Source organism: Colossoma macropomum, unplaced genomic scaffold (genome assembly GCF_904425465.1).
Source record: "Colossoma macropomum unplaced genomic scaffold, Colossoma_macropomum, whole genome shotgun sequence".
In the NCBI taxonomy this organism is placed as follows: Eukaryota; Metazoa; Chordata; class Actinopteri; order Characiformes; family Serrasalmidae; genus Colossoma; species Colossoma macropomum.
In genome coordinates this window covers 1,315,701-1,342,920 of record NW_023494800.1, presented here as the reverse complement: position 1 = coordinate 1,342,920, position 27,220 = coordinate 1,315,701, and the positions used below count along the sequence as shown (strand labels likewise).

The window sequence follows — 27,220 nt, the reverse complement described above, 5'->3', positions numbered from 1 at the left end:
TCCACAGCGCCCGGGGGAGCAGTTGGGGGTTAGGTGTCTTGATCAAGGGCACTTCAGTCATGTACTGTCAGCTCAGGGGATCAAACCAGCGACCTTCCAGTCACAAGGCTGGTTCCCCAACCTCCAGCCCATGACTGCCCCCATAGTGAGTCACATTATAACATCAGTATTTCCAGTCTAACTTCACATGATAACACTAGAGGTGGAGCAGAGAGTACTTGAGTAGTTTAAGCTTGAGTTTAAGTACTTGAGTAGTTAAAGATATAAATAACATTATTAAAAATGTGACATTGTAAAACATTAGTATTAAAATCTGCCAGTACAGAATGTTTCATTATTATTATTATTATTATTATTATTATGGTTGTTGTTGTTAGTAGTAGTAGTAGTAGTAGTAGTAGTATAAACGTAGTATATACAATATGTTAACATATTGTATATAAACAAATATAGAACCATCAACTCATTCTCCATCAGTCAGAAAAAGTTCATATGCAAAGAACCTTTTAAGCGAGCAAACGGTTCTTTGGGTGTTCATGGCTCTATACAGAACCATCAACTTTACTAAGGAACCATTAAAGACTAGTAGTAAAATAGTAATGCTAATTATGTTATTATTATTATTATTATTATTATTATTATTAGTAGTAGTAGTAGTAGTAGTAGTATTATTATTATTATTATTATTAGTAGTAGTAGTAGTAGTAGTAGTAGTAGTAATGCTTTTATTGTTATTTTTAGTATAATTTTCATTTTCATTATTATTATTATTATTATTATTATTATTATTAGTAGTAGTAGTAGTAGTAGTAGTAATGCTTTTATTGTTATTTTTAGTATAATTTTCATTTTCATTATTATTATTATTAGTAGTAGTAGTAGTAGTAGTGGTAAATAATGCTTTTATTGTTATTTTTAGTATAATTTTCATTATTATTATTATTATTATTATTATTATTATTAGCAGTAGTAGTCAGTAGTGGTATGATAACTTATTATCAGTATTATAGTCATCATTCTTTCTGTTACAGTTATTACTGGTGCAATTATTAATAGTTCAGACCGGCTGCAGGTTTTGTTTTACCCCCTCACCACCCCCCCACCCCACCTCCCACCCCCGTGCGCGTGTCTGTGCTGCAGCTCCTCACACTGACCCTTCTGCAAATTAATCCGCGTGCTCACAGCACCGAGAGGCTCGCGGTGCATCTCTCTCTCTCTCTCCCCCTCTCTCTCCACGCGCGCGCGCGCAGAGCAGTAGCAGCTGGACCAGCGAGGCTGCGTTTATGATTCTCTCCGCCGCGCTCGCGCTGTAGGGGCTCTGTTTATTATTTTTATTTTCTTTTGTTTATTATTATTATTGTTGTTGTTGTTATTTATTTATTTTTATTGGTCGGAAGCGTCTCTTCCGATGCCCGTAATGCGCGCGAGCGAAGAAAGGCAGTAACAGATTCAGGGGGCACGCGTCCGTCTGTAACACACACACACACACACATACACGCGCGCGCGCACGCACGCACGCACACACACATACACGCGCGCGCGCGCACACGCTCACAGCGCGAGAAGAAAGATGGTGATCATGGCTCCTGCACACTACCCCTCTGATCCTGCCGCCACCGCGAGCCTCTTTCTGTGGCTGTTAATAACCGCCCATCTGCCTTCCAGGTAAGCTCGAGACCGCTGCGGCGCGGTGCTGGTATGAGGAGGTTTAAACGCGAACGCGCACGTGTGATTCATTCGCGGGGCTCGCGCCTCCAGACCGGGGTGAAAACGGCTCGGTGTGCAGCAGAAAGTAGCTGGCCGCGGACGGAGGGCGGAAGATGAAAGACGGTTTTGTTGCGTTCATGTGCGCTTCCCTGGCGGCGCGAGGCTGCCGCGCACGAGGAGCGAAAGGACGGCGTTAGTGGAGAATATGAGGGGGGGTATTTGGGGGCGTTTAGCGCGGTTGTTGGTGGAGAAAATGCGCTTTTAACGAGCGCCTGGGTTCCTTCAACGCTGCTATTGCTATGGATACGACGGTGGTTCTGCTGGTTGTTGTTTGTTTGCTATGCGTATCTTATTAATCCAGTTGTGCTAAAGATGTGAGCAGCTGTGACTTCCTGTGTAACTCCAGCTGGAAAAAACAAACACAAAGGCCTGAACGAGGCTACGTGGCTATTTTGCTAAAGCAGCTAGCCACGATTGAAGCCACATCAGCAAGCAAAAGCAGAGCTGTCTCTCTCTCTCTCTCCCTCTCTCTCTCTCTCTCTCTCTCCCTCTTCAGCATCGTCGTCCATAGCAGACCTGTTCTCAGAGATGGGAGGGATTTGTCACGAGCTGGACGCCATTTCAGTCCACAAAACATCAACATTTCACAAAGAAGCCCTCTGTCCGCTTTAGCCTAGACGCGGGGAGGGAGGAAATAGACATGGAAGGATGATAAAAGTCTATTTTTCCTCCTTTTTCTTCTCTTCCAGCCCTCCCTCTCCTCCTCCTCCTCCCCCTCCTCCTCCTTCTCCTCCTCCACAGGAATCAGCTTTAGCTTAGCTGGAAATAGTGCTGCTTAGCATGTGTGGCCTAGCTAAGCACAGAGAGATGCTGGTGAACTAGCATGCGTGTGGATGTAACGTTGCCTCCCTTTTTGTTAATCTTGTCGTTTTAGGTTTGTTGTGAGTGGCCATCTGGCCTGCATTTGGGCTACTTACTGTGTGAACTGACATCCCTATGATGCATCAGCTGCTAGCAATAAGGCATCAGACATCCAGCACAGTGACAGTAGATCAGCAGAGATCATTTTTCTAGCTTTATTGAGACCTGCGGCCTGTATGAGCTGATGTGCTTTGATGTCTTAGTGGCAGTGTCTTCAGAAAAGATCATAATGTAGCTCCTCGTTATGCTAATGTTTGTTGTAGGCCGCACTTTCGTGTGAATTTTGCCATCATGTTTAAGAGCAAAATGAACAAAATTGTACTGCAGCTTGTAGAAATGGGCTTATTATTATTATTATTATTATTATTATTAACAACAACAACAACATTTGTGTTGGTTTATATACCAGGCTGTTCTTGTTACTGTGCCTTTAAGACTGCTATATTCCATAAGCAGTACAGGCTGAAACACTCCTTATAACTTCAGCATGAGTGGGTGGGGCTAAACTGCTGTAGGCTGATTAGGTGGATATATGTAAATGAGCTGGTTCTCCTGACATCAGTTTTTATCTATGGGCTGTACTGACTGGGGAGTGAATGGTGTGTTTTGAGACTTTAACAATGTTTGTTTCACACAATGTTTCAACAAAACACAAGCAAAAGTTGTTTTTCTATGACATGGACCCTTTTAAATAAGAACGGTTCCTAAAAGGTTCCTTAGTGAAAACAATAGTTATATATAGAACTGTGAGCACTGTACAAATAGCCCTTTCTATGGATAAATGGTTCTACTCTGTGATGGAAAACCTGCTGTATATGGCTTTTAAAGAATATTTTGGAAAATGGTTCTATAAAGTACTGAAAAGGACCAGCTAGTGTTACAGAGAACTAATATATAGAACCATTTTTGCTTGAAATTTGAGGTCTTGGAATCCACAATTGGGTTTCAAGGCCTTAGAACATTAGTTCATTTTGTTGTGAGATTCTATGACTATATGACAATAGCAGAACCTTTAAGGTGCTATATGAAAACACTTGAAAAAAAAAGGTTATTTAAAGAAACAAACATTTTGGAGAAGAACAGTTTAATCACTGTACTGTATATCATTGTATTCTGTATATAGAACCATTGATATGGTTATATAAATTACCACTGCCGTACTAAAGAACCCTTGAAGAACCATCTTTTTTAACGGTGTAGAAAAGGCCTTGTAATATTAAATATTATTAGAAGGTTCCGTCTTTTGACGAGGCTGCAGAAATGATTGATGAAAGTATCCTTTGTTGTCACAATAGTACAAAAAGAACCTGCATATGAAATGAACAAAATTCTAGTTTTGTGATTTTATTTGCTGGATTGAATCACGATTTCAATATTTCTTGCAACTCATTATAAACACATTGATGAATCAGACGGGGTAAAGATCTACATTATTGTGACCAAAATAATGTCTTTCATTGTGAAACACTTTGATTCATCAGAACAGAGAAACTCATCTGGAACTGTGATTGGTCAGAATGCTCAGGTAAAAACACTGTGGTTGGTTGAAAGGCTCGTTTGCAGCCTTTAGCAAAAACGAACATCATGATAACAGTTAACAAACAGTTCTAGAACTGATACAGATAAAATATTGTTTTATATATGGATTAAATGGATTATATGGCTCATATAAATGCCCTGATTCATCCTGATGCTAACAGCTAATAATTTATTACAGGCTAATTGGTAACACTTTACAACAACACCCTCTAATAAACAGCATCGTAATCATTATGTTATCATTTGCTAATGATAATGATGTAAAAGACTTATTTTTTTATTTAAATCCATTTTGGATCATTACTGTTGGTCCACTCATTATGAAATGTTCACATAGTATAAAGGACAGCTGCTGTGCTGTGATATGAATGGAAAAATAGAGATGTGTGTCTTATTATATAATATGAACTATCATACATTTACCTAGCTGCATACAATTCATAATCAATAAGGCTTAGTAATTGTCTACTATTGTCTGCTTTAATATCTTGCTAATCCTTAAGGCATAAACTGTATTTCTCATTATTACTGGGATAAAAACATATATGTATTGCAGTTTATGCTGAGTTTATGATGGGTTTTGGGCTCAGTCTTTATTCTGTTCCCTTTTATTTCTTGTTTATAGTGCAGCTGTTGTACGCACACAGTGTTTTCAGCATCACTTAAACCTTCTGCTTTTCTGGAGCACAAAATATATCGTCAAATATTGCTTTGAAATATCAGTCAGATTATTATCTGTCGATCAGCTGCCAGTAACATTTTCTGCCAATATCAATATGATTTATACATCATCGTGCATCCCCTGTATGGCTTTCTGTCTTGTGATCCTGAAGTGTGATGGTTGGTGGGCTGAGAGCCTAAAGGACAAAGCAGCTTGACAGTTTGTTAGAGTTACGTTTCTGCACATTGTGAGTATATGTAGAGGTTTTTGGAGCACATGTGCTTTCAGTATGTAAAAGTATTGAGTTTTCTTACCTCCTCATTGATATGTTATTACCACTGTCCATTTCTGTCATTAGCTCATAAGTGGTAGCTACATATATGTTGTGACATTTGTGTTGAGGTCAGATGTAGACTAAAAATATTTTGTCACACAAATATGTGGGAAAAAATGTGTGAAAGACATTCCCTGTTGTTTTATTAGAAGCTTCCAGAAGTTCTAGTGTGACATTCTTCTATCATTGTACATCATTGTAAATGAGAATGTGATTGGTTGATTCCAGTGTCACTTAAATGTAGACAAAATATGTTTTGTCACAAAAAAATATGTGAAAAATTCAAATTATTCACATCAAAACAAACGTCTCCGTGTTTTTTGGCCTCGCTTTGGCCGGCCCTGTTCTATGGTATCTCTATTTTAGGCCCTTTATTGTTAAGGCTGTGGCCAGTGTGTCCATTAGTGAGGTGAAAGAGGAACCTTCTCATCCTTCTCTATTTATTTTCCATCTAGAATGCAGACAGTTGCAGTATCAGGGACCTCTGAGCCTTAAACCTGAATCCACAGTGTGCTAGTGCTAAAAGCAGCATACAAAAAGATGATATTTTGGAATTTATTGTTTAGTTTAATATCTGACGCTTGCTGGGTTTCCTTAACGTGGTTGGAGATGTTGGCTTGGTTTGGATTTTTGACTGCTGGTTTTTATGTTATTATTTATTACATACACACAAATCATCTGCCCATTCTATATAAAACACAGACACTTAAAGCTTTTAAGAGACATTCCATATGTTTTATTAGAAGCTTGTAACTTCCAGAAGGTCTAGCATGATGTTCTTCTATCTTTGTACATCATTGTAAATGAAAGTGTGATTGGTTGATTCCATTGTCACTTTATTGTGTTGGTGGTTAATCTAATATGTAAGGCCTTCAGTCCAGCTCCTGAAGTCCTGACCAATGGGAGAGCAGCTCAGCTGTATCTACATATATACCACAGGGAGAACAATCCTGATTGGACAGTTTTCTTCATGATTGTAGCCCTTTTATTTCCAACCAAAACCTAGTAGTAAAATAAGAGTATTAATAAAATACTTGCAGAGTTTAAACACAAATATTATGATCATTTTATTAAACAAAAATGAACTAAACATAACAGAGATGTATGTGTCTTAGTGGTGTTTAGATCTTTAGCCTGATCGGCTAACTTAGCTTGGCGAGCAGCTACAGACCCAAACAGAACCACACACCACAGTGCAGGTTTGATTCTGAGTATCTGCTGCTCTGTTGAAACCAATGTAAATGATAAATATGAGTGTCTGAGAGAGTGAAGGTCGAGAGGCTGGTGTTGCAGTGGCAGAAAGCTAAAACCAAATGTGCTCTGTGGTGTTTAGGAGTGTAGAATTTGGCTAAGCTAATGATAGATTAGATCAGACCAAACATTCCACAAACCGCAGCACTGTTTTACCACCCAGCACTAGCATGCAAACTAAAGACAGGACAGCAAGTTATGAGTTGAAATTATCAGCCAGAGTTTCGATAATTGGACTGATAATAATACTTAAATTTTTCCATTTATCAGCAAACAATTTATTGGCTGCAATTATATTGTACATTCCTCATTTATCTGTCAGGATTGGCTGATATGTACCTAAAAAATCAGGGGTGGATTTAGTGATTTAGGGGCTAAAGGCAAGAATGAGGCCCCCCGGAGGCACGGGGTTAAATTAGTGAGGCTCTGGGCTCCTGAGTGGTGCAAACATCTGTACCACAAAAGTGGCAAGAGAAACCTTAAATCTAGTCAATATAGACAATATTTCTTATTCTAAAATTATTATAAGTATATTATAAGTATATTATAAGATTATTTAGCTTATTTTTTAGACGTTTTGACTTTTAGGTAATGTGCTTAAATCATAGATAATTAAGTACAGAGTCATGTAGAAGTAGTGAGTAATGAGATCCCAGGAAGCAATAAATTTAATAATCATTACATTTTGAAGTAAATAATTAGTAACTTGTAATTTGTTATTTTTTTAATTACTCCAACCCTGTTTATACTAACATTTACACTAGCATTGTGTACAGCCTGCTCTGTTCTGACTGAATAAAACAGAGTCAGCCAAATTTTTGCCTTCTTTCCTCTTTTTGTGTTTCTCTACCTCTATAATTTTATTTGATGTTCCCTCAAAACGCCCAAAAAATCTTACCACAGAACATATGATTAGGTAAAAACATGGAATAGTTCATTATTAACATGGGTTGGGGGTGGTCAGTAATTAAATTTTCCGGTAATAATTGCTGCAGTTGCAAACAACAGCTATATATATATATGTATATATATATATATATATATATATATATATATATATATATATGAACAAGCAAATTAGATATACTACACAATGTTAATAACCTCCATATACTTTATTAAATAACATTTATTTATGTATTTATGTTTTTAATACAGTATTACAGTATGTATACATACATGCATACATACATACATGCATATATATAAACATATATGTATATATATATATATGTATATATATATATATATATATATATAATGTTTTTGGATAGGTTATTTAATCGTATATATACAGGTATAGTATATCTAATCTGCATTTTCGTGGGACCCTTGGCTCATTGAGGTCCTAGTCTGCTGCCTATCTTTGCCAACTGCTAAGACCACCTCTGTGAAAAATGTTGCATACTGACATCGTTCTATTGCAGGTAGCTATGATAAGTAAAACATTTAAGGTAAAAGCCATGATGCAGCATCAGAAACAGAGCAAAAGATGAGCTGTATCTCTCTCTCTCTCTCTCTCTCTCTCTCTCTCTCTCTCTTCAGCACCATCATCCATAGCAATCTTGCTCAAATATGGAGTGATTTGCCGTGAGCAGGATGTCATTTCAGTCCACAAAACATGGCCATTTCATAAAAAAGCCCAGCTAAAACAGTCTGAGATTGAACTGGCTGTGTCCTCATGTTAGACAGTCAGTCCCTGTTACAGTCTAAATAAGGAAAGATTAGACAGATTAGACTTCTTTTAACAGAGCTTTGGTTATAAATGGTTGACGGACAAATACAGATCAGTTTGTACCACAGTTATTGTCCTTGAATTGCCATCTGTGATGGTGTGTAGATGGATCTCAAGTCATAAACGTAATGCAATGACAATAATATAACACAACATGATAGTAGGTCACGTTCTTGTGAAAAATATTGTTTTGGCTCAAACTGAATTTGCATATTTGGATGTATGAACCAAAGTTGGCCTTTAATACCAAAAGTGTACCAGTCTTAAAGGGGGATTCCAAATTTCTGTATCATCACATGGTTAATTCAGTGGTCATTCAGATTGGTTTCATCTGAGATGATAGATAAATTCACTGAGTCAGAATTAAATCAGACGTCCACCTCTTAAAGCTCCCTCAGAGAAAGTTATTATATGAAATGGTTATGGATGTTATAATGAAGTTATAATGTCTGAGACATTGTTTTTGGTCTATAATGTATTTTTAAAAATTAATTTGTGGTGGAGGGACACATGCAAGACAAAATAGTCCCCAAAGAAAACTTATTATTTCAGATTTTCCACTATTTTCCATCATCAACATTCCATATAAACTCAGAAGACTCGTGTAGGTTCACTGGTGGTTCTGAATAGTAAATAAAATGTCTATATTTGTGTTGTAGTCATGGCGACCCCTGGTTCCTATCACCACCACTGTGAAGACATCTGAACCATTTCACACTCTAAATCACTCTGTTTACACCTCAAACACTGAATGGATTCACTGGGTGAATTTTGTAAAATTGATGGAATTCCCCTTTGTTACTTTTGTATATAGTCCTGTTTTGCAAACAGAAAAAAAAACCTTTTTACTTTTTTATTTATGTATTTGTAATTTTTTCATGGAAAAAAAGTCAGAAATACAGACTCAGACTTGTTGATACACATGTAAATTGAATATTATGTAATTGTGTAACTACCTATCAATAATGCTGCTATAAGGTGGAATAGCTTGGCTCCTTGACCCGTAGGGAAAAGGTGGCCCAGTGTGAGATCAAACCTCCTCTGTGTTAGTGACATGTGTCATGGCTGTTTCATCTCCAGCAGCACTGCAGGGATTAGCGCTGTCCTCTGGTCTCCTGCTGAAAAGACCGCCGGAGGGCTTTGATATCACCCTGCAGGGATGCTTTAAAGCAGGACCCCCCAGTTTCACCTTAACATTCTCATGAAAGCCGCAGTGAACCTGAGCTTCACTCACGCCTTCTGGAAGCGCTAACCGTGGGTGCTAGGAGGTCAGTTAAGGACTGGCAGATAAGCTTTTGTCCAGGGATTAACCGTTTAAACCCTAAAGGCCTGTATATGGGTGTACACTTCAACTCCACACTCTCATCACTACAGAACGTACATGTGTGGTTACTGAATGATTCATTGTAGTTATTGAATAACTTACAGTAGATATGGATTAAGTTATAGTAGTTATAATATTGGCCTTTGCAGTATGGTTAGGCAGTCAGATACATATTTCAAGTCTAGAATCATGTCTTTTCTGACTAAATTAGCTTTAATCATTGCAAATTGTAAATCAACATATGATTGGTTCGTTCCTTTGTTGTTTCTTAATTATGTTGGTTGTTGATCTAATGTGTAAGGGCTTCTGTCCAGCTCCTGAGGCCCTAACCAATGGGAGAGCTTGCTTGGCTGTATTTACCTAGATACCACAGAAAAAACAATCCTGATGGGATAATTTTCAGTTGAACTAATATTATTATTATAACTGTTGGATTTTTTTTTCTAATATAGCTTCTTCTGTTTGGGTCTTTTTAACCCCTTAAATGGCCAGTCTCCACAGGCTGGCACAAAGTTTTATTACACACTTCTATAATCTAAGAATAGCTTAGCCTGTTTGCATTGAAGCCCCTGTAGTTACTGAATAATAAGTATGTTATAAGACTGGATTTTAAAGGGGTTAATGGTTTGATCATGGTTCCTCTTATCGTTTCCATTCATTTCGCTGCTGGTCATCTTTTTTACCTTCAGCTCTTCAAAGCAGAATTGTCTTTTCAAATAAACTGGTTTGTTTCATAGAGTGTCCAAAAGTTTAGTTATCTGGGCTTTGAGTCAGATTCTTTGGTATCTCCAATTTCCTGAGAATATTCCGTGATCATGTTGTCATGTGTAGAAACACATGTTGACTTCCTTCTTGAATTCCTTGGCTATTTCAGTTGTCCAGTGTACATCAGCAATAATATCTCTTGTTCCTCCTGAATCCTGTTTGTATGTCTCGCAGTTCTCTTTCAATGTAAGGTCCTGATCTGTGTTGAAAGATCTTGAGCACAATTTTACTGGTGATTTTACTGATAATTTTACTGGTAATTTCACTGGTGATATTAGTGAAATTGTGCGATAGTTTGCACATTCATGATCTTTTTTTTTTGGAAGTGAAATATGAACTGACCTCTTCCAGTCTGCTGGCCATCGAGTGGTTTTCCAGATTTGCTGGCATAATTTGATCAGCTCTTTAAATCTAACAGACATGTATCATGCTGTGTTCACATGTTTGCAGTAGGTGGGCAAACTGGATATTCCATTGTTTTCAACAAAGCTGCAATAGAAAATTCAGCCATCATAAGCAGCGGCGGGTGTTCCAACACTCCATCAAGAGTTCAATTTTCCCAACTTTTGCCGTCGACCGCGGTGGTGGAATAAACCGAATGTTGATTTTTTTGGGAGCCAAACATCTCGTTGTTGAAATCCAGATGAAGTCAGCATTGTACGTCAAAAACAATAGAGTGCAGAGCGCCTCCTGCCTTTCTCTGTCTATACTGGTAAAGCTCCATTTCCATCTATTTTCCATTTTCACTGGTAATACTGTCACCATAGCAACGTTTGCATGGTTTGATTAATTGAGTCTTTTTTCTTGCCACTCATCGTGGTAATTGGATCCGTTGCAACAAGATGTAACTCAGCTCTATTGTAGCACAAAACACATAAACATACAATGTACAATATAAGTGCAATACTGCTACAAGATGCGGAATGACTTGTTTTGTCAATGCAAACATTTGAACACAGCATTAGACCTTCTCTGCAGGCCTAGTACATTATCATACATTATTGAATAATTTGTAATGGTCACTGGGACTGCACTGTACATCATTTGTTAATTGCTATTGGTGATATTGGCCTTTGCAATACTGACATCACAAAAGGCTTCGATATGCAAATGATCCCTCCAATCAGTCACAGTTACAGATGGGTTTCTCTAACTGAATATAAATACATTCCATTTTACATCTAAGGATTCATGCAGCCATCCAATATTCATCCAGTAAAGGTCAATTATTTCAGTCAAATCATGCAGGCCAATCTTAAACCGGGTCACAATATTGATTCCCTGACCTTATTTTATCATAGTGCTGGGTGAATCACAAGCATAATATGAATCAGTTTAATCACAATTCTATAATCACAATTATATTGTGGAGCTCTAGTGATTATCACATTATTCATAGAGGTTACTGAATAATATGGCTGCACTTTAAAGAGGTAATCTTGCATTTGTGTCTTTCCAGGCTGTAAATGAAGACATTTTTTATCTGCTAATAGGAATTGATTGTAAATAATCATCCTCTTATTGATCTCTGCTTGAATTTCTTTCAAGAAGGCCATCTCAGCACATGCATTAGCTTTCAGGCTGTTTGCTGAATGGCTTTGTGTCAAAAAAAAAAATCCTGACTGTGTAAAAAGCATTTTGTCAAAGTTTGCTAAACCCTCAACAGCATTTTCTCTGACCCCTTTATGCACGTGTGAAATGTTTAGCTCGCTATGTCCAGTCGGGCTGATCTCGTTTAGGAGAGCTTAACGTGTTCCGTTAATAGTTGTGCTGTTTAAAGGTCATCTAATTAAGGGATTGCTGGCCATCACAGGTCAGGGGATGTGTCGTTAATAGCCTCATCTCCTCAGGCCGGCGGACGGGCAGGATGTGACTTTTGGCCTCAGCGGCTTGACCGGTGCTTCAGGTTGAGATCACAGATTGTTTGGTATGCTGGAGTGAGACAAAATGGCCTTCGCTAACATCAACAGTCAGATAAACAAAATGGCAATGAGGCTTCATTAAAGGGAAACAGCTTATTATCTTCATTAAGCAGCAGAGCAGCACGAGTCTGGACGAGCGCTCGGCTCAGCCTGACGATTGTGCCGCTCCTGCTAACAAAAGCATGTGGTAATTGATGCAAGCAGAATGTTTGTAAACATAAGGTTGGATATTTAACCCTTTCCACAGTAGTACCAAAAAAGGTACTAGACTCTCACTGGGCTGGAACCCTTATATTTTCACTACCTTTAATTAGGGAACATAACTGTGTCATATTCCACTGCAGGTGTATATTTATGATATTTTTTGCATTGACTCCATTCACCCTGTCTTGACTCCACACTCTTAAAAAGATAGTTCTTCAAAGGTTCTTTAGTAGTTATATTTAGAATGATTTCATGTTCAAATGCATAATGAAATGGTTCTATATAGCACCAAAAAGGGTTCTTCTGTTGTTACAAGTGTGAGATTGTAAAAATAGAAGGACACTTTATGGTGCTCTATAGAACCATTTTCAAAAAAAAGTTCTACGTAGAACCATATACAGCACATTCTCCATCAATCTGAAGAATGTTTTCACCATGCAAAGAACCTTTTAACCATGAAATGGTCCATATAGGACTCAAGGTTCATGCTCTGGTATTCCATGGTCATAAGGCTTCATTAGGCAGTAGAAGGCTTTGTTCTAATCTATAAAACACGTACTTATATTAGATTAGATTAGATTAGATTAGATGATACCATTTTACAGAAATTTATCTTGCACTACCCCACTCAAGCAGTCATCAAAAGTACACAAAAATGCAGAAATACATAAATAACAAACACACAGACACAAAATAACTCCCTTTTCGAATTCTTTGTCTCTTTCAGTTATCCAGTTTTGATCAGCAGTGAGATCTCTTGGTCCTCTTACTCTCCTGAATCCTGTTTGTATTTTTGGCAGTTCTCTTTCAACATAAGGCTCTTGTTTCCATTTGATCATAATCTTACTGGCGTGTGGTATAAGGGAAACACATTTTATCTAGTCTCCTTGGTTTTGTACCAATTGTACCATATTTTGCTGCAGTTATTATATTTTTAAGTTGCATTAACTCCATATACTCAGTCTTGACCCAGGCTTTTTACTTTGCTTCTCATATTATATATGATGTAGATGTAATGTACAAAGTTAAGGACCATGTTGCACCTTTTGAAGGTGCTTTTACATTGTACAAAAATGTGCCTGTACAGTTCCTTTTTTCAGAGTATAGAATGTAACTTCTGCCTGTTTTTAGAGATGTGAATGATTTACAAAACTGGAACCAAACTGGATTTTCGTCTTTGTAGGTCGGTGAGCAAGTTAACGTTTATAAGAGTGTTTCTATTGCTATTTTGAAAATTCACCCTCATTGCTCACTAGCGGCTCAACACCATTTCACACACAGAGAGCCAGCAGAGTTTTACTTATGGGGAAAATGTGTTATTAGATCATACTGGTAAATAATTCATACTGAAGAATATTTGGGAACCTGCAGAAAGAGGCTGTGTAGTAGTAGTAAACACAAACAGAACAGACTGAACTCAAACATTGGAAAAAGGGTAATGAACACCTCCCGCATCAGGACACCGCTCTGTATTTACTTCGTTAGCTAGCTAGTAATGTGTAATATATGTAATGTAGTAATGTGTATATATGTATATATATATATATATATATATATATATATATATATATATATATATTTTAAGAGAGAAAAATAAAACATTATCCCTCCCTTACACCTTATAATGGTTAGAGTGTCAGCCAACCCCTGTGCCTAAATAATTCAGTGAGTATTACAAGAGTATGGAACTTTAATATCCAGCTGTAGTACTCATAGCCATTTTGTGGAAAGAAAATCCATAATTTCTTGATGGAAAAAAGCCAGAAGTGCAGACTCGAAACTGCCTATCCTGAATGTAAATCTAATGTAAATTGAATTCATAAAGGAACAAAGTGTGATAGCATAGCAAAACAACATTAATAATTCTAGACAGTTCAAACATTACAGTCTGTGAAAATATGAAATATAACAATGAAAATATAACATAATGGTTCTCAGTATACGCTGCATTCACGAGCCAAGAGGGATCATAACATAACCGTAATAACCTTAACGTATGAGATATGAGAACATTTGGAAATGATGACTGTGTTTTCCCACCGTTTGAATATTTTTGGCTCTGTAATGTCATCACGTATGGCTGCACAGTGTGTATGACCATGAGGCAAGGCAGATGTTGAGGCTTTATGTAATCCCGCAGCTCGATGGCATCTGTAGAAAGGTATTTAGTCTTAACAGAGGAGTTTCGTTACCGCTCTGCAAGTAAGACATTGACATCGTACAGAGCAAGTAAAATATTCAACAGAATTTTTACCGTACGGTCTTTGTGTCTCTTAGCCTTAAGGCCAGCACTGGTACCATCTTTGCTGTTTGGAACAAAGAAGACTGAATCATTTCCTCAGTGAAAAAGAAAAGACATAAATCAATATAAAGTCAATATAAAGTCAGCTTAATTCTTCTCATAACCGCACCAGCTTTCATTCAGAAATAGCAGAAATATGAAAATGCATCATCGTGTCATGATGTGTAGATCTAAAGGTGATGATTCAACTGCATACATTGACGGAAGCTAAATTCTCTGGCAGTTTTCAATGATAAATTGTTAATGTTTGCATTTTCAGTTTATTAGAATACTTGACTTCAGCAATTTCATTATTTGAGATTTTGGAATATATTAAATGTTAATGTCGTGTAATATGTAAAACGTTAATGTCCTGAACTAACACTTTTGTCATAAGCTAACACACTAGCCATGATGCAACAATACAAAACAATCCAACATGATATGTTACAATGAGATACGATACAATACAGGATAATACAATATCAAATGTTATAATATAGTACGATACAATGTGACATAATACATAAAATATGAAACAATGTGTACAATACAATGTAATGTACTGTATAATACAACATGATTTGATACAATATAATGTGATATGATTCAACACAGTACGTTACAATGTGATACGTTACAATACAGTGAGACATAATGTGATATGTTACAGTACAGTACAATATGATACAGTGTGGTGTGTTACAATACTTTGATACTTCACAATATAATATGATTTAGCATGCTACATCATGATACAACACAACACAATGATATAAGTTACAATAGAGTATGTTACAATATGATACGTCACAATAATATACATCGCAATACATTATGAATCTCTGGGATATGTTGTAGTACAGTATGATACAATATGATGTGTTGTGATAAAATACAGTGCTATACATACCAGTGCGATATAATACAATGTGATATTTTGCATACAATGTAATGCAATATGATGTGATGTATTACGATGTGTGATACAGTGCCTCCATATTTCCTCCACAGTTTTAAAAAGTAATTCTGAATCGTACCAAAATTAATTACTTGTAACTGAATCAGCTGTAATTGAACTAGTTGAATCAAAATCATGATGAGCTGAATCATATAATCGAATCACTGTGAAGTTCGGTATCTACACCTGTAATAATGATCTGTATTGGGAAGCTTTTCCTTCCTGAGATTTAGATTGACCACAGAGAGAGAGAGAGAGAGAGAGAGAGAGAGAGGGAGAGAGAGAGAGGACCCTCTTTAGGTTTGTAAAGAGTTAGTTTTATAAAGAACCGGGTCCGTTCACATTAACTCATCACCCTCAGAAGTGTTCGATAAAGCTTTGATTTTTCAGCCTTTCTCATTAACCACAGATCCCTGTGTATCGGGGGGGGTTAGGGAATGTTAAATCTCTCTTTAAAACCCAATCATGTCGAAAGGCTGTAGTAAACGGTGAAGCGCGGAGAGCACCGTGTCGTTTATGGCTCGTCTCTCCAGCTGTAGCGCGTTCTCCACAGAAGTGCAATCGGCTCCTACTCTTCACCGCTCTCCACCGCTGGGTTCTCACGCTCTTTTCCTGAGCGTCACACTGCGAATAGAGACGGCACTGATCCGGTACCAGATATCTGCAGAAATATATCAGCTGGATTGGATAGTTTAGGGAAAAAATAATGGATCTGATCCAATCATGTAACAGTAGAGTTTCATATGTTATGTGTTGTTTTATGCAGTATTCTGTGGAGCAGCACTGAATCCTTTGGCGTCATCGGTTTGTGTAACTTTTTCTATCCTGTCTTTCAATTCTATCCATATTCAGCACAAGTTGAACGCTAGAGGTGAGTCTTGTACCTTTTCAGTCAGTATGTACTGTACTGTCTCTGCTGCCTCGCCTTCCTGTGACTCAAAATTAGTAATTGAGGAGTCTGTTTTCTTTTGCTTTGACCGATTTAGTGGGACTAGAAACATAAAGTAATGGTTCAGCCTAATATCAATCTAACACAAAGTTCTGTTGTCTGTAAAATGGACAAAATCACATTGTATAGATAAAACAGGAGCAGCTCTATTGACACTCGTACTTTAGTCCATGTTTATGATAACAGTGAGTCATACAGTGTCAGGAACAACATAATCAACACTATTAGAGATACTGAACACCTCCACATGGTTTGTAATTAATCAGGTATGCAGTTAGAACCATGGTAATTGGTGGGATGTAAGCTTGAATCATATACTACATGTTAGCTACATTGGCCACTAAACTAAGGAACAGGGATGCACAATGACTTTGAAACCATATAGAAATCTGTAAATGTTTATGTATCAGCATTGACAGATATGTTTGAAAAACACTGGATGTTGGTATCAGCCAGGAATTTCCTTATCGGTGCATCCTATGATTATATTTGTTGTTACTGTGATAAATTATGTCATTTTGTCACTGTCACTGTGATAAATGATGTCATATTATGTTGCAGTATGATTGTTACTGTGATAAATTGAATCACTTTTATCACATACTGTTATAAATGGCATCATATTACATTGTGATATGATTGTTACTGTGATAAATGATGTCATATTATGATGTGATATGATTGTTACTGTGATAAATTGAATCACTTTTATCACATACTGTTATAAATGGCATCATATTACATTGTGATATGATTGTTACTGTGATAAATGATGTCATATTACAATGTGATATGATTGTTACTGTGATAAATGATGTCATATTACGTTGCAAAATGATTGTTACTGTGATACATTCGCATATCACATTTATCACATACTGTTGTAAACAACATCATATCACATTGCTATATGATTGTTACTGTGATAATTATGTCATATTACATTGTGATGTATGTAATAACCCTGGGATTTTAAGGTGTCAAGTAATACTCAACCTGCCTGTTTCACTATAAAGAGAGCACAGTTAGTCCTGTTTACATTGATTTAGTGCAGATACTGTTTATTGTTTAAAAAAGCAATAATATTATGCTTTGTAATTAACTATAATTAGTATGTTTGTAACTGCAGTAACTACAGGGACTACAATGTAAACTGGCTCAGCTGTTCTTAGGGTATAGAAGTGTATAATAAAACTTGCGGCCGGCGGGCTCTGGCCATTTAAGGGGTTAAGAGTCAGGCTGAAGCCCAGCTGCTCGGACACTGTGGTACTTTGATAGGATCTGCGTTTGTAGCTCTCTTGTACATATATAGTTTGATATGAGTCTCTTGTGTGGCGTTTATGAATCACGTATCTGTGCAGCAAAATAAAATTGCTGTTCATCACAGTTTTAGTTCAAGGTGTAGCTGTTTTCATATATTTGCTTAAGTTATTTGGATATTTCACTGTTTTTATCATGAAAGGTTGTGCTCAGTCATAGCCGGGTTGCCAGGTTTTATCATCGCTCTCACCAGAGAGTAGTAGCTGTTAAATAAGTACCGCTATTGACAGTATACCAATGACTTCACAATCACACTGCCACCATTTTGATTGGCAACTTCAAGTTCATTCAGCAGTGCTGTGGCTGTTTGTCATGAGAAACCAAAGCTATAAACAATCCAGCCAAAGCAATAAAACAAGATTTTTAAACACGTTTTTAAAGCACATTAACCATGAGTGTGCTGACTTGATTTCATTTGATTTGTGGTTGTAATGACAAACGAAAGCTAAAATCGGCTGAGATTCCCGCTGCGTTATTATTTTCACGTCCCAAATCACATACTAGCTCACTATATAGTATTAAAAAAAAAAACAGTGCATATTCGTGAACTCATTAGTGTAGCAGGTGAAGTACAGAAGTGTGTGGTTTGGGACGCAGCATTAGATCAGCCAGTGAGATGCGATCAGCAGCTCCAATGACTGATTATAACTTCGCTGTGCTGCACAAGAGCTGCTCAGTAAACATTTCCAAGCGGACGTTTGAGGTATTTGTTGATTATTTATTATTCATTTATTGAGGTAAATTGATGCATTTATTATGGAAAGCTGATGTCGGCTTCGTGTTCACTAATTTTCGAAATTCGTTCTACGTTTAAGGCGCCTCAGTGTAACTGTAGCACCACTTAAAGTGGAATGGAAAATTCAAATGAGAAGCTGGTAATAATAAATAAGATGTTGACTTCAGGTTTATATCTGTGTATGAGTTTATTATTTAAGAGCTTTGGCAGTTTTTGCTGCCACTTTTATTAGTATTTTATAAAATTTTTATAAAATCTCACGCTGGAATGTTCTGAACTCTGGGGATGTCCAGGTTATACGAATCCACCAATCAGCTGATCTTCTCCTCGTAGTGTTTTCTGGAGACGCATATAAAGTGTCCTCATATCTGTTCATGTGTTTGTGGTCATTCTGGTCTGTGTTGTTCGTGTTTGTCCTCCTGCAGGGCTGAATCTGCAGTAACGGTGATGAGCTGAGCTCCATCAGAGCACAGAGTTACAGCTCACCCACCAACATGAATACTTACATATATGAGATGATTCAGTGGTAAAACAGCCTCTTACTGTGTAATCTTCCAACGGAACCTCCGAATACTCGTGTATTCAAAAAAACTGTAAATTAGATTTTCTTTATAGATACTGTAGTATTTCTGTTCCCCCTTTGCTGTGGTTCATTTGCTGGGGCTTGGAACACTTTAAGGGCGCTGCTGCTTCATCTCTGAGTAAAAAAAGAACCTGGAGTCCAGCTATGAAGATTTAATGGACATCTCCAAACATTCAGGCACTTAAGAGTCTCCTCCAGAAGACCTCAGGTCGGGAGCCGATGTTTTTGCCCCAGACTGCGGAGCGTGGAAAAGCTTTCTGAGAGCCGGGGGGGCTTGTCTCTCGCCACGGATGTGTTAGAAATGTTCCTCAAGCCTCCAGAGCGATGTCTGTGCGTAGGGTCACTCTGCTCTCTCAAGGATAGGCTCTCTGTCTCCTGCCGGTTCCATGGTTACTGCTTCACGATGCCTTTTGTTGCTTGATTGCTTTGCCAAGGTCCGCTCTGTGCCCGAGCATTCGTCTAAGCACTGCTGTCTCCTTTTCCTTTCAGTCTTCCTCCTCTTTCTGCTGCAGCTTGCAGAGATTTCTTTCTCAGCTGAACGTTCAGTTGTGACTAATGAGAGCAGCAGTGATTGCCTTCCGTTATGAGCGCTAATATCACTGTGAAGAAGATTTGTTGTTTTGAATGATTACTTGAAAAAGTAAACTGACCAGGTTGGATTAAAAATGTATGTTTTTTGAAGCTGACAGAGCTGTAAGGTCTGCTTTTTAACAAATATTAAACCATTAGCAAACCATCAATAATGCCCTAGTAAACACACCAGTTCATAAGCAAGCTTAGAAATGTAGTAAATGTATTTAAATGATGTGTCTTACAGTCTTCTGTACATTAGTTACGCTATATGGACAAAAGTATTGGGACACCTACACATCACACCTACAGGAGCTTTTATGAATCCCATTCTAAATCCATAGGCATTAATATGGAGTTGGTCCCCCTTTGCAGCTCTAACAGCTTCCACTCTTCTGGGAAGCTTCTACAAGATGTTGGAGAGAGTCTGTGGGAATTTCTGCCCATTCATCCAGAAGAGCATTTGTGAGGTCAGACACTGATGTTGAACGAGAGGGTCTGGCTCACAATCACCGTTCTAGTTCATCCCAAAGGTGTTTGATGGGGTTGAGGTCAGGGCTCTGTGAGGGCCAGTCAAGTTCTTCCACACCAAACTCACCCAGTCAGGCCTTTATGGAGCTGCTTTGTGCACTGGGGCTCAGTCAGGCTGGAACAGGAAAGGTTCTTCCCCAAATTGTTCCCACAAAGTTGGAAGTGTAGAATTGTCCAAAATGTCTTGGTGCTGAAGCATTAAGGTTTCCCTTCACTGGAACTAAGGGTTCTAGGCCAACCCCCGAAAAACAGCCCCATTTCATCATCCCTCCTCCACCAAACTCTACAGCTAGCACAGTGCGGTCAGGCAGGTAACGTTCTCCTGGCATTCGCCGAACCCAGACTCGTCCATCAGACTGACAGATAGAGAAGTTTGATTCGTCACTCCACATAATATGTTTCCACTGCTCCAGAGTCCAGTGGTGGCGCTTTACACCACTCCATCCGACACTTGGCATTGTGCATTTTGATCTTAGGCTTGTGTGCAGCTGCTCGGCCATTAAAAATCATTTTATGAATCTTCTCATGCCCGGTTCCTTTGCTGATGTTGCTTCCAGAAGCAGTTTGGAATTTGTTAGTAAGTGATTCAACAGAGGATAGACACTGTGCACTGTAGGCCTCACTCCGTGAGTTTGTGTGATCTACCGCTTCGTGGCTGAGCTGTTGTTGCTCCTAGACCAGGAACGTCAAACTGGGGACCTTCTGGGCCAAAGTGCTGTGGAAATTAGCGTTTACACTCTGAATTCAGTTAATGAAGGCCTTGCTAATTAGCTGATGAGCCTAATCAGGTGTGTTTAATGAGGCAACGTGCTGAAATCTGCAGCGTTTTGGCCCACAAGGACTGAAGCTTCACACATGTCCTAGACTTTTCCATTTCACAATAATAGCATTTGCAGTTGACAGGAGCAGATCTAGCAGCACAGACATTTCACAAAGTGACTTGTGGCAGAGGTGGCATCCTACGACAGTGCCATGTTTAAAGTCACTGAGCTCATCTTCATAGGGTGAAGTGTTAGGGCTGCATGGCCCTCCAAGCGACCAAAGAAACCCACAAATTTTCTCCATTAAAAAATTACAGTGACTATTGTATTATTTTAGTTTAATGTTGTTTCAGTGTATTTTGGTCCTTTTATTCATAACAAGCATAAAAATCGCTAGTAGTGCTGATGTCTCGGTAGCTAGCTAAGTTTCCTGTTCCACCTTAAATTTAAGGTGTAATGGGAAAATTCGAACAAGAATCTGGTGAATATCTGACTTCAGCTTCTGAATCAGCTTCATATCACTGAAGAATTAGAGGTGGGTGATAATAAATAATTGCCCCCCTCTTTGAAGGCATATGATGCCCTAAATGTAACTAAAGCCCAGCAGTGAGGAGCTGAACTTTACCCTCCTCTGCTGTCACTGCAGACTGGCAGGGTCGCCTACAGAGCAGCGCTGGTAGCTGTTAATGAAGTGATGCTCTTTTTATTTGAGGGTCCCATTTCAGAGGAAGATTTCAACCACTACCCCTTGTAGTTCAGTTCCAAGGGGCAAGGAGACCCTCGAGAAACAGGAGGTAGGGGTAAAAATAGAAATGGGACTGGGCCAAAGAGTCCAGCAGGTTTAACTTATCCCGCTCAGCCCTTGTGAACAATAGTATAATTTTTTTTTTATAATTTAAACCGATCGCTAAGCTACAGTGCTGAGGATACTCATCTGTCTCTCAGGGCTGTCAAGCAAACCTTGGTGATAGTTTTTAATTTCTGAGGTGATCATTTTTTAAGAGAGAGAGAGAGAGAGAGAGAGAGAGAGAGAGAGGGGGAGAGAGAGAGAGAGAGAGAGAGAGAGAGGGAGAGAGAGAGAGGGAGAGACAGAGAGAGAGAGAGAGAGAGAGGGAGAGACAGAGAGAGAGAGAGAGAGTGAGAGACAGAGAGGGAGAGAGAGTGAGAGCTGTCCGCATTTTCACTAATGCAGCATTATTACTCTACGCCAGCGTCCTCGCCTCCACACTCCCCTCAAAAGAAAAATAATAAAAACACTCCCGACACACACCACGTAATTTAAACGAACGGCCTCGGCCCTCAGCGCCACGGAAACACTCCGAAAATATTCATTAAAGGGCAGCTGAGAGACATTTCAGCCAGAAACACAGACATCCCTCCATACAGCACTGAACCTGACTTACATACCATTAACAGAGAGAGAGAGAGAGAGAGAGAGAGAGAGAAGAGGATGAGAGATGTATAGAGAGAATGGAGAGGAAAGAGAATAAGAGAATGGAGAAGAGGGAGATAGAAAAAGAGAGAGACTTAGGGGAGCAAGAGGGAGACAGAAATTGGAGAATTGGAGAGAGTGAAAGAGTGATAGAGAGAGAAGAAGGAGAAAATAGGATGCAACAAGAAAAAAGGACAAAAGAGAGCGAGAAAGGAGGGTGAGAGATAGAGCAAGAGAGTGGTGAGGAGGAAGAGAGAGAAAAAGAATGAAGTGGATGGGAAGAGAGAGAAAGTGGGGGGAGAGAAGAGAAAGAGAAGGAAAGGAAGAGAGGGACAGAAAGAGAAGGACGGAAAGAAAAGAAAAGAAAAGGGAGAGAAAGAGAAGAGACAGGCTGTAAGAGAGACAGAGGGCATGATAAAGAGAGAGGAAAGAGAGTGACGGGGGTGAGACAGACAATGAAAGAGACAGAAAAGAAGAAGGAGGCAGAGAGAGATAAGAAGAGAGAAAGTGAGAGCGTGGAAAGCAGAGAGAGAGAGAGAGAGAGAGAGAGAGAGAGAGGGTGGCTTATTTGATCTGTGTGTGATAAAAGGGCTTTGGGAATCAGGGCTCATTTTGTCAGCTCTACACTCTCTCTCTCTCTCTCTCTCTCTCTCTCTCTCTCTCTCTCTCTCTCTCTTTCTCTGTCTCTCTATCTCTCTCTCTCTCTGTCTCTCTATCTCTCTCTTTCTCTCTCCCTCTCTTTCTCTGCTTGTGTCCATTGTTCATGTCCAGATAAAGCCTGAAGAGATTGGTGCATTGCTCTATTGATGGATGCAGTCGATTGCTGGCCTTCAACTCTTTTACTTACCAGTCTAGAAGAAACGTTGCGAGTTCAGCATCAAACTTCATCCCTTTACTCGCCGAGAGCTCCAGCGGAGGAGAGCAGCGCTGATGCTAACTCTTATTCTGCTTCTCTCTATGTCTGTTCTTTGCTGCTGAACATGGTTTCTTACTGTGGTGGTGATGATGGTTGTTTGCCGAGAGCTTCAGCCATCACTGCATTTACTGTTCCTTTCATCGGCTACCATTTTTAAATGGTCTAACTGGGGGAGGGACCTTGAACATGACTGATAAGAGGTTAGAACACGCCCTCATGGCAGCGCTGCTTCTTTATCGTTTCATGTTGGACTGATGGCAGACTGGATGCTACATTGACTCCTTATCATTATTTTAGTGGAAAGGCTCCTTTATAACTTTATGGCATTGTTTAAAGAGCAGCCAATGAAATCACAGGAAAGTATAATTTTATATGTACTGTTTTTTTCATGTGCTCAGTTTGATGCTTAAAGCTAATGATTGGAGCTACATAGGAAGCCACTATCTGAAGTATGCTGTCGGTAGCTTATCTAATCTTAGTGTCTAGTGTTTAGCATGTAGTGTATTTAACTAGCTAACTTTATTTTTATTCGATGTTCAGCCTAATTCAGAAATGCTGTCACTGCACTGCGAAAATGAAGTCTTGGTGAAGTGAAATTATGTTAAATCTAGTCAATATATCTAAGGTATTTTACGTGGAGACTGTTGTAAGCAAACTTTTTTCTGGATTTTTTTTTACTTAAGTGATTTTAGTAAGTGAAATTATTTGGCTGGATTGGCAGATAACATTACTTGTTGTAAGAAATATGCTTGAACTAAGCATAATTACCTAAAATCGTGTAATCGTGTATAAATACGTGTATTTTTCATAAATGTTTGAGTACCATCATCGGCATTGCCAAAAAGAAAGTGGTATCATGTCAGATTGTTTTTTTTTTTTATTTTTTATTATTATTGTTTTTTAAGACATTTTAAGATAAAATTTTAAGATTTTAAGATAAACACTGACAAAAAATGTTTTTTGCTGGTATGTTGTCATTATATCTTAACCATTATACTCGTATTGTATCAGGAAAGAGTGTGAAAAGGTTGTTAGCATTGCTCTTTAACTTATGTATGTATCTTGAAAGTGAGCACACGTGGTTCAGGACAAAGCTTGATCTTGAGTCTCCTGTAGTGTGATAGGTATCACTCTCAGCGGTAAATGTGACCACAATGTTTGCCCTGTCCAGTTTAATAGTTTGGATCACACTGAGAAAACCTCTTATATCACACTCTCTCACTGTGAACATTATTCTCTCGAAATACAATCTCCTCCAACAGTGGCCTTAAAATAACTTTCTGTGGAGGATCGCTTATCATGGGCCTAATTTGGGTCTTAGAGTCAGGTTGCCTCGGGTTCTATCGCTGACTCGCTCTGTTTTGTGTCTTTCCCATCACCAGTTCCATCCAGACAGAAAATGATGACGACGACGTGACAAACAAAACCTGGGTGTTGACCTCGAAGGTCTACGAGAGTGATGTCACACATATTCTGAACAGTCTACTAGACGGCTATGACAACAAGCTGCGACCAGACATAGGAGGTAGGAGTCCACAGCTCTTCTGTTCATAATGTGACCAAATACATCTTCTAAGAAGCCAATGAACTTCCTTCTGGTGTTAAAGTCATACATACATTAAAGTGTCACATACAAATAACAATACAAAACAAAATTGCAGCATTTTACATCATAGCCCTCATACTTGACATCGTTTTTTTTTTAATATTTAATGATTTTTTCAAATTTAATAAGAATATCAACATTTTACATGAACTAGTTACTAGTTTTGACTGTCTTTGATGGTGTTAAGGTCACTATAACATGCAGTTTTATGCAGTTAAAAAAAATGTCCCTAATCTAACATAAACACACCTGTAACACACCTAACCTAACATAACCACACCTTTAACTCATTCAACCTAACCTAACCACACCTGTAACATACCTAACCTAACATAACCACACCTGTAACATACCTAACCTAACATAACCACACCTGTAACACACCTAACCTAACATAACCACACCTGTAACACACCTAACCTAACATAACCACACCTGTAACATACCTAACCTAATATAACCACACCTGTAACACATTCAACCTAACATAACCACACCTGTAACATTCCTAACCTAACATAGCCACACCTGTAACATACCTAACCTAATATAACCACACCTGTAACACATCCAACCTAACATAACCACACCTGTAACATTCCTAACCTAACATAACCACATCTGTAACATACCTAACCTAACATAACCACACCTGTAACACACCTAACCTAACATAACCACACCTGTAACATACCTAACCTAATATAACCACACCTGTAACACATTCAACCTAACATAACCACACCTGTAACATTCCTAACCTAACATAGCCACACCTGTAACATACCTAACCTAATATAACCACACCTGTAACACATCCAACCTAACATAACCACACCTGTAACATTCCTAACCTAATATAACCACACCTGTAACACATCCAACCTAACATAACCACACCTGTAACATACCTAACCTAACATAACCACACGTGTAACATACCTAACCTAACATAACCACACCTGTAACATTCTTAACCTAACATAACCACACCTGTAACATACCTAACCTAACATAACCACACGTGTAACATACCTAACCTAACATAACCACACCTGTAACACACCTAACCTAACATAGCCACACCTGTAACATACCTAACCTAACATAACCAAACCTGTAACACACTTAACCTAACATAACCACACCTGCAACATTCTTAACCTAACATAACCACACCTTTAACATACTTAACCTAACATAACCACACGTGTAACATACCTAACCTAACATAACCACACCTGTAACACACCTAACCTAACATAACCACACCTGCAACACACCTAACCTAACATATCCACACCTGTAACACACCTAACCTAACATAACCACACCTGCAACATTCTTAACCTAACATAACCACACCTGTAACACACCTAACCTAACATAACCACACCTGTAACATACCTAACCTAACATAACCACACCTGTAACACACCTAACCTAACATAACCACACCTGTAACACACCTAACCTAACATAACCACACCTGTAACATACCTAACCTAACATAGCCATACCTGTAACATACCTAACCTAACATAACCACACCTGTAACATACCTAACCTAATATAACCACACCTGTAACACATCAAACCTAACATAACCACACCTGTAACACACCTAACCTAACATAACCACACCTGTAACATACCTAACCTAACATAACCATACCTGTAACATACCTAACCTAACATAACCACACCTGTAACATACCTAACCTAACATAATCACACCTGTAACACATCCAACCTAACATAACCACACCTGTAACACACCTAACCTAACATAACCACACCTGTAACACACCTAACCTAACATAACCACACCTGTAACATACCTAACCTAACCACACCTGTAACATTCCTAACCTAACATAACCACACCTGTAACACACCTAACCTAACATAACCACACCTGTAACATACCTAACCTAACATAACCACACCTGTAACATACCTAACCTAACATAATCACACCTGTAACACATCCAACCTAACCTAACCACACCTGTAACATACCTAACCTAACATAACCACACCTGTAACACATCCAACCTAACATAACCACACTGTAACATACCTAACCTAACATAACCACACCTGTAACATACCTAACCTAACATAACCACACCTGTAACACACCTAACCTAACATAGCCACACCTGTAACACACCTAACCTAACATATCCACACCTGTAGCACACCTAA

The 27,220-nt window shown here is 38.5% G+C and overlaps 1 protein-coding gene across 1 annotated transcript in view; it reads left to right on the top strand.

The window, feature by feature from the left end:
* The first annotated feature begins 1,532 nt into the window (after positions 1-1,532).
* Positions 1,533-27,220, top strand: part of gabrg2 (gamma-aminobutyric acid type A receptor subunit gamma2) — a 91,131-nt gene continuing 65,443 nt past the window's right edge. The window contains exons 1-2 of the mRNA XM_036588993.1: positions 1,533-1,665; positions 24,786-24,928. Coding sequence (XP_036444886.1) covers positions 1,571-1,665; positions 24,786-24,928 — 238 coding nt within the window. The 5' untranslated portion in view covers positions 1,533-1,570. The remainder of the gene's footprint in view (positions 1,666-24,785; positions 24,929-27,220) is intronic.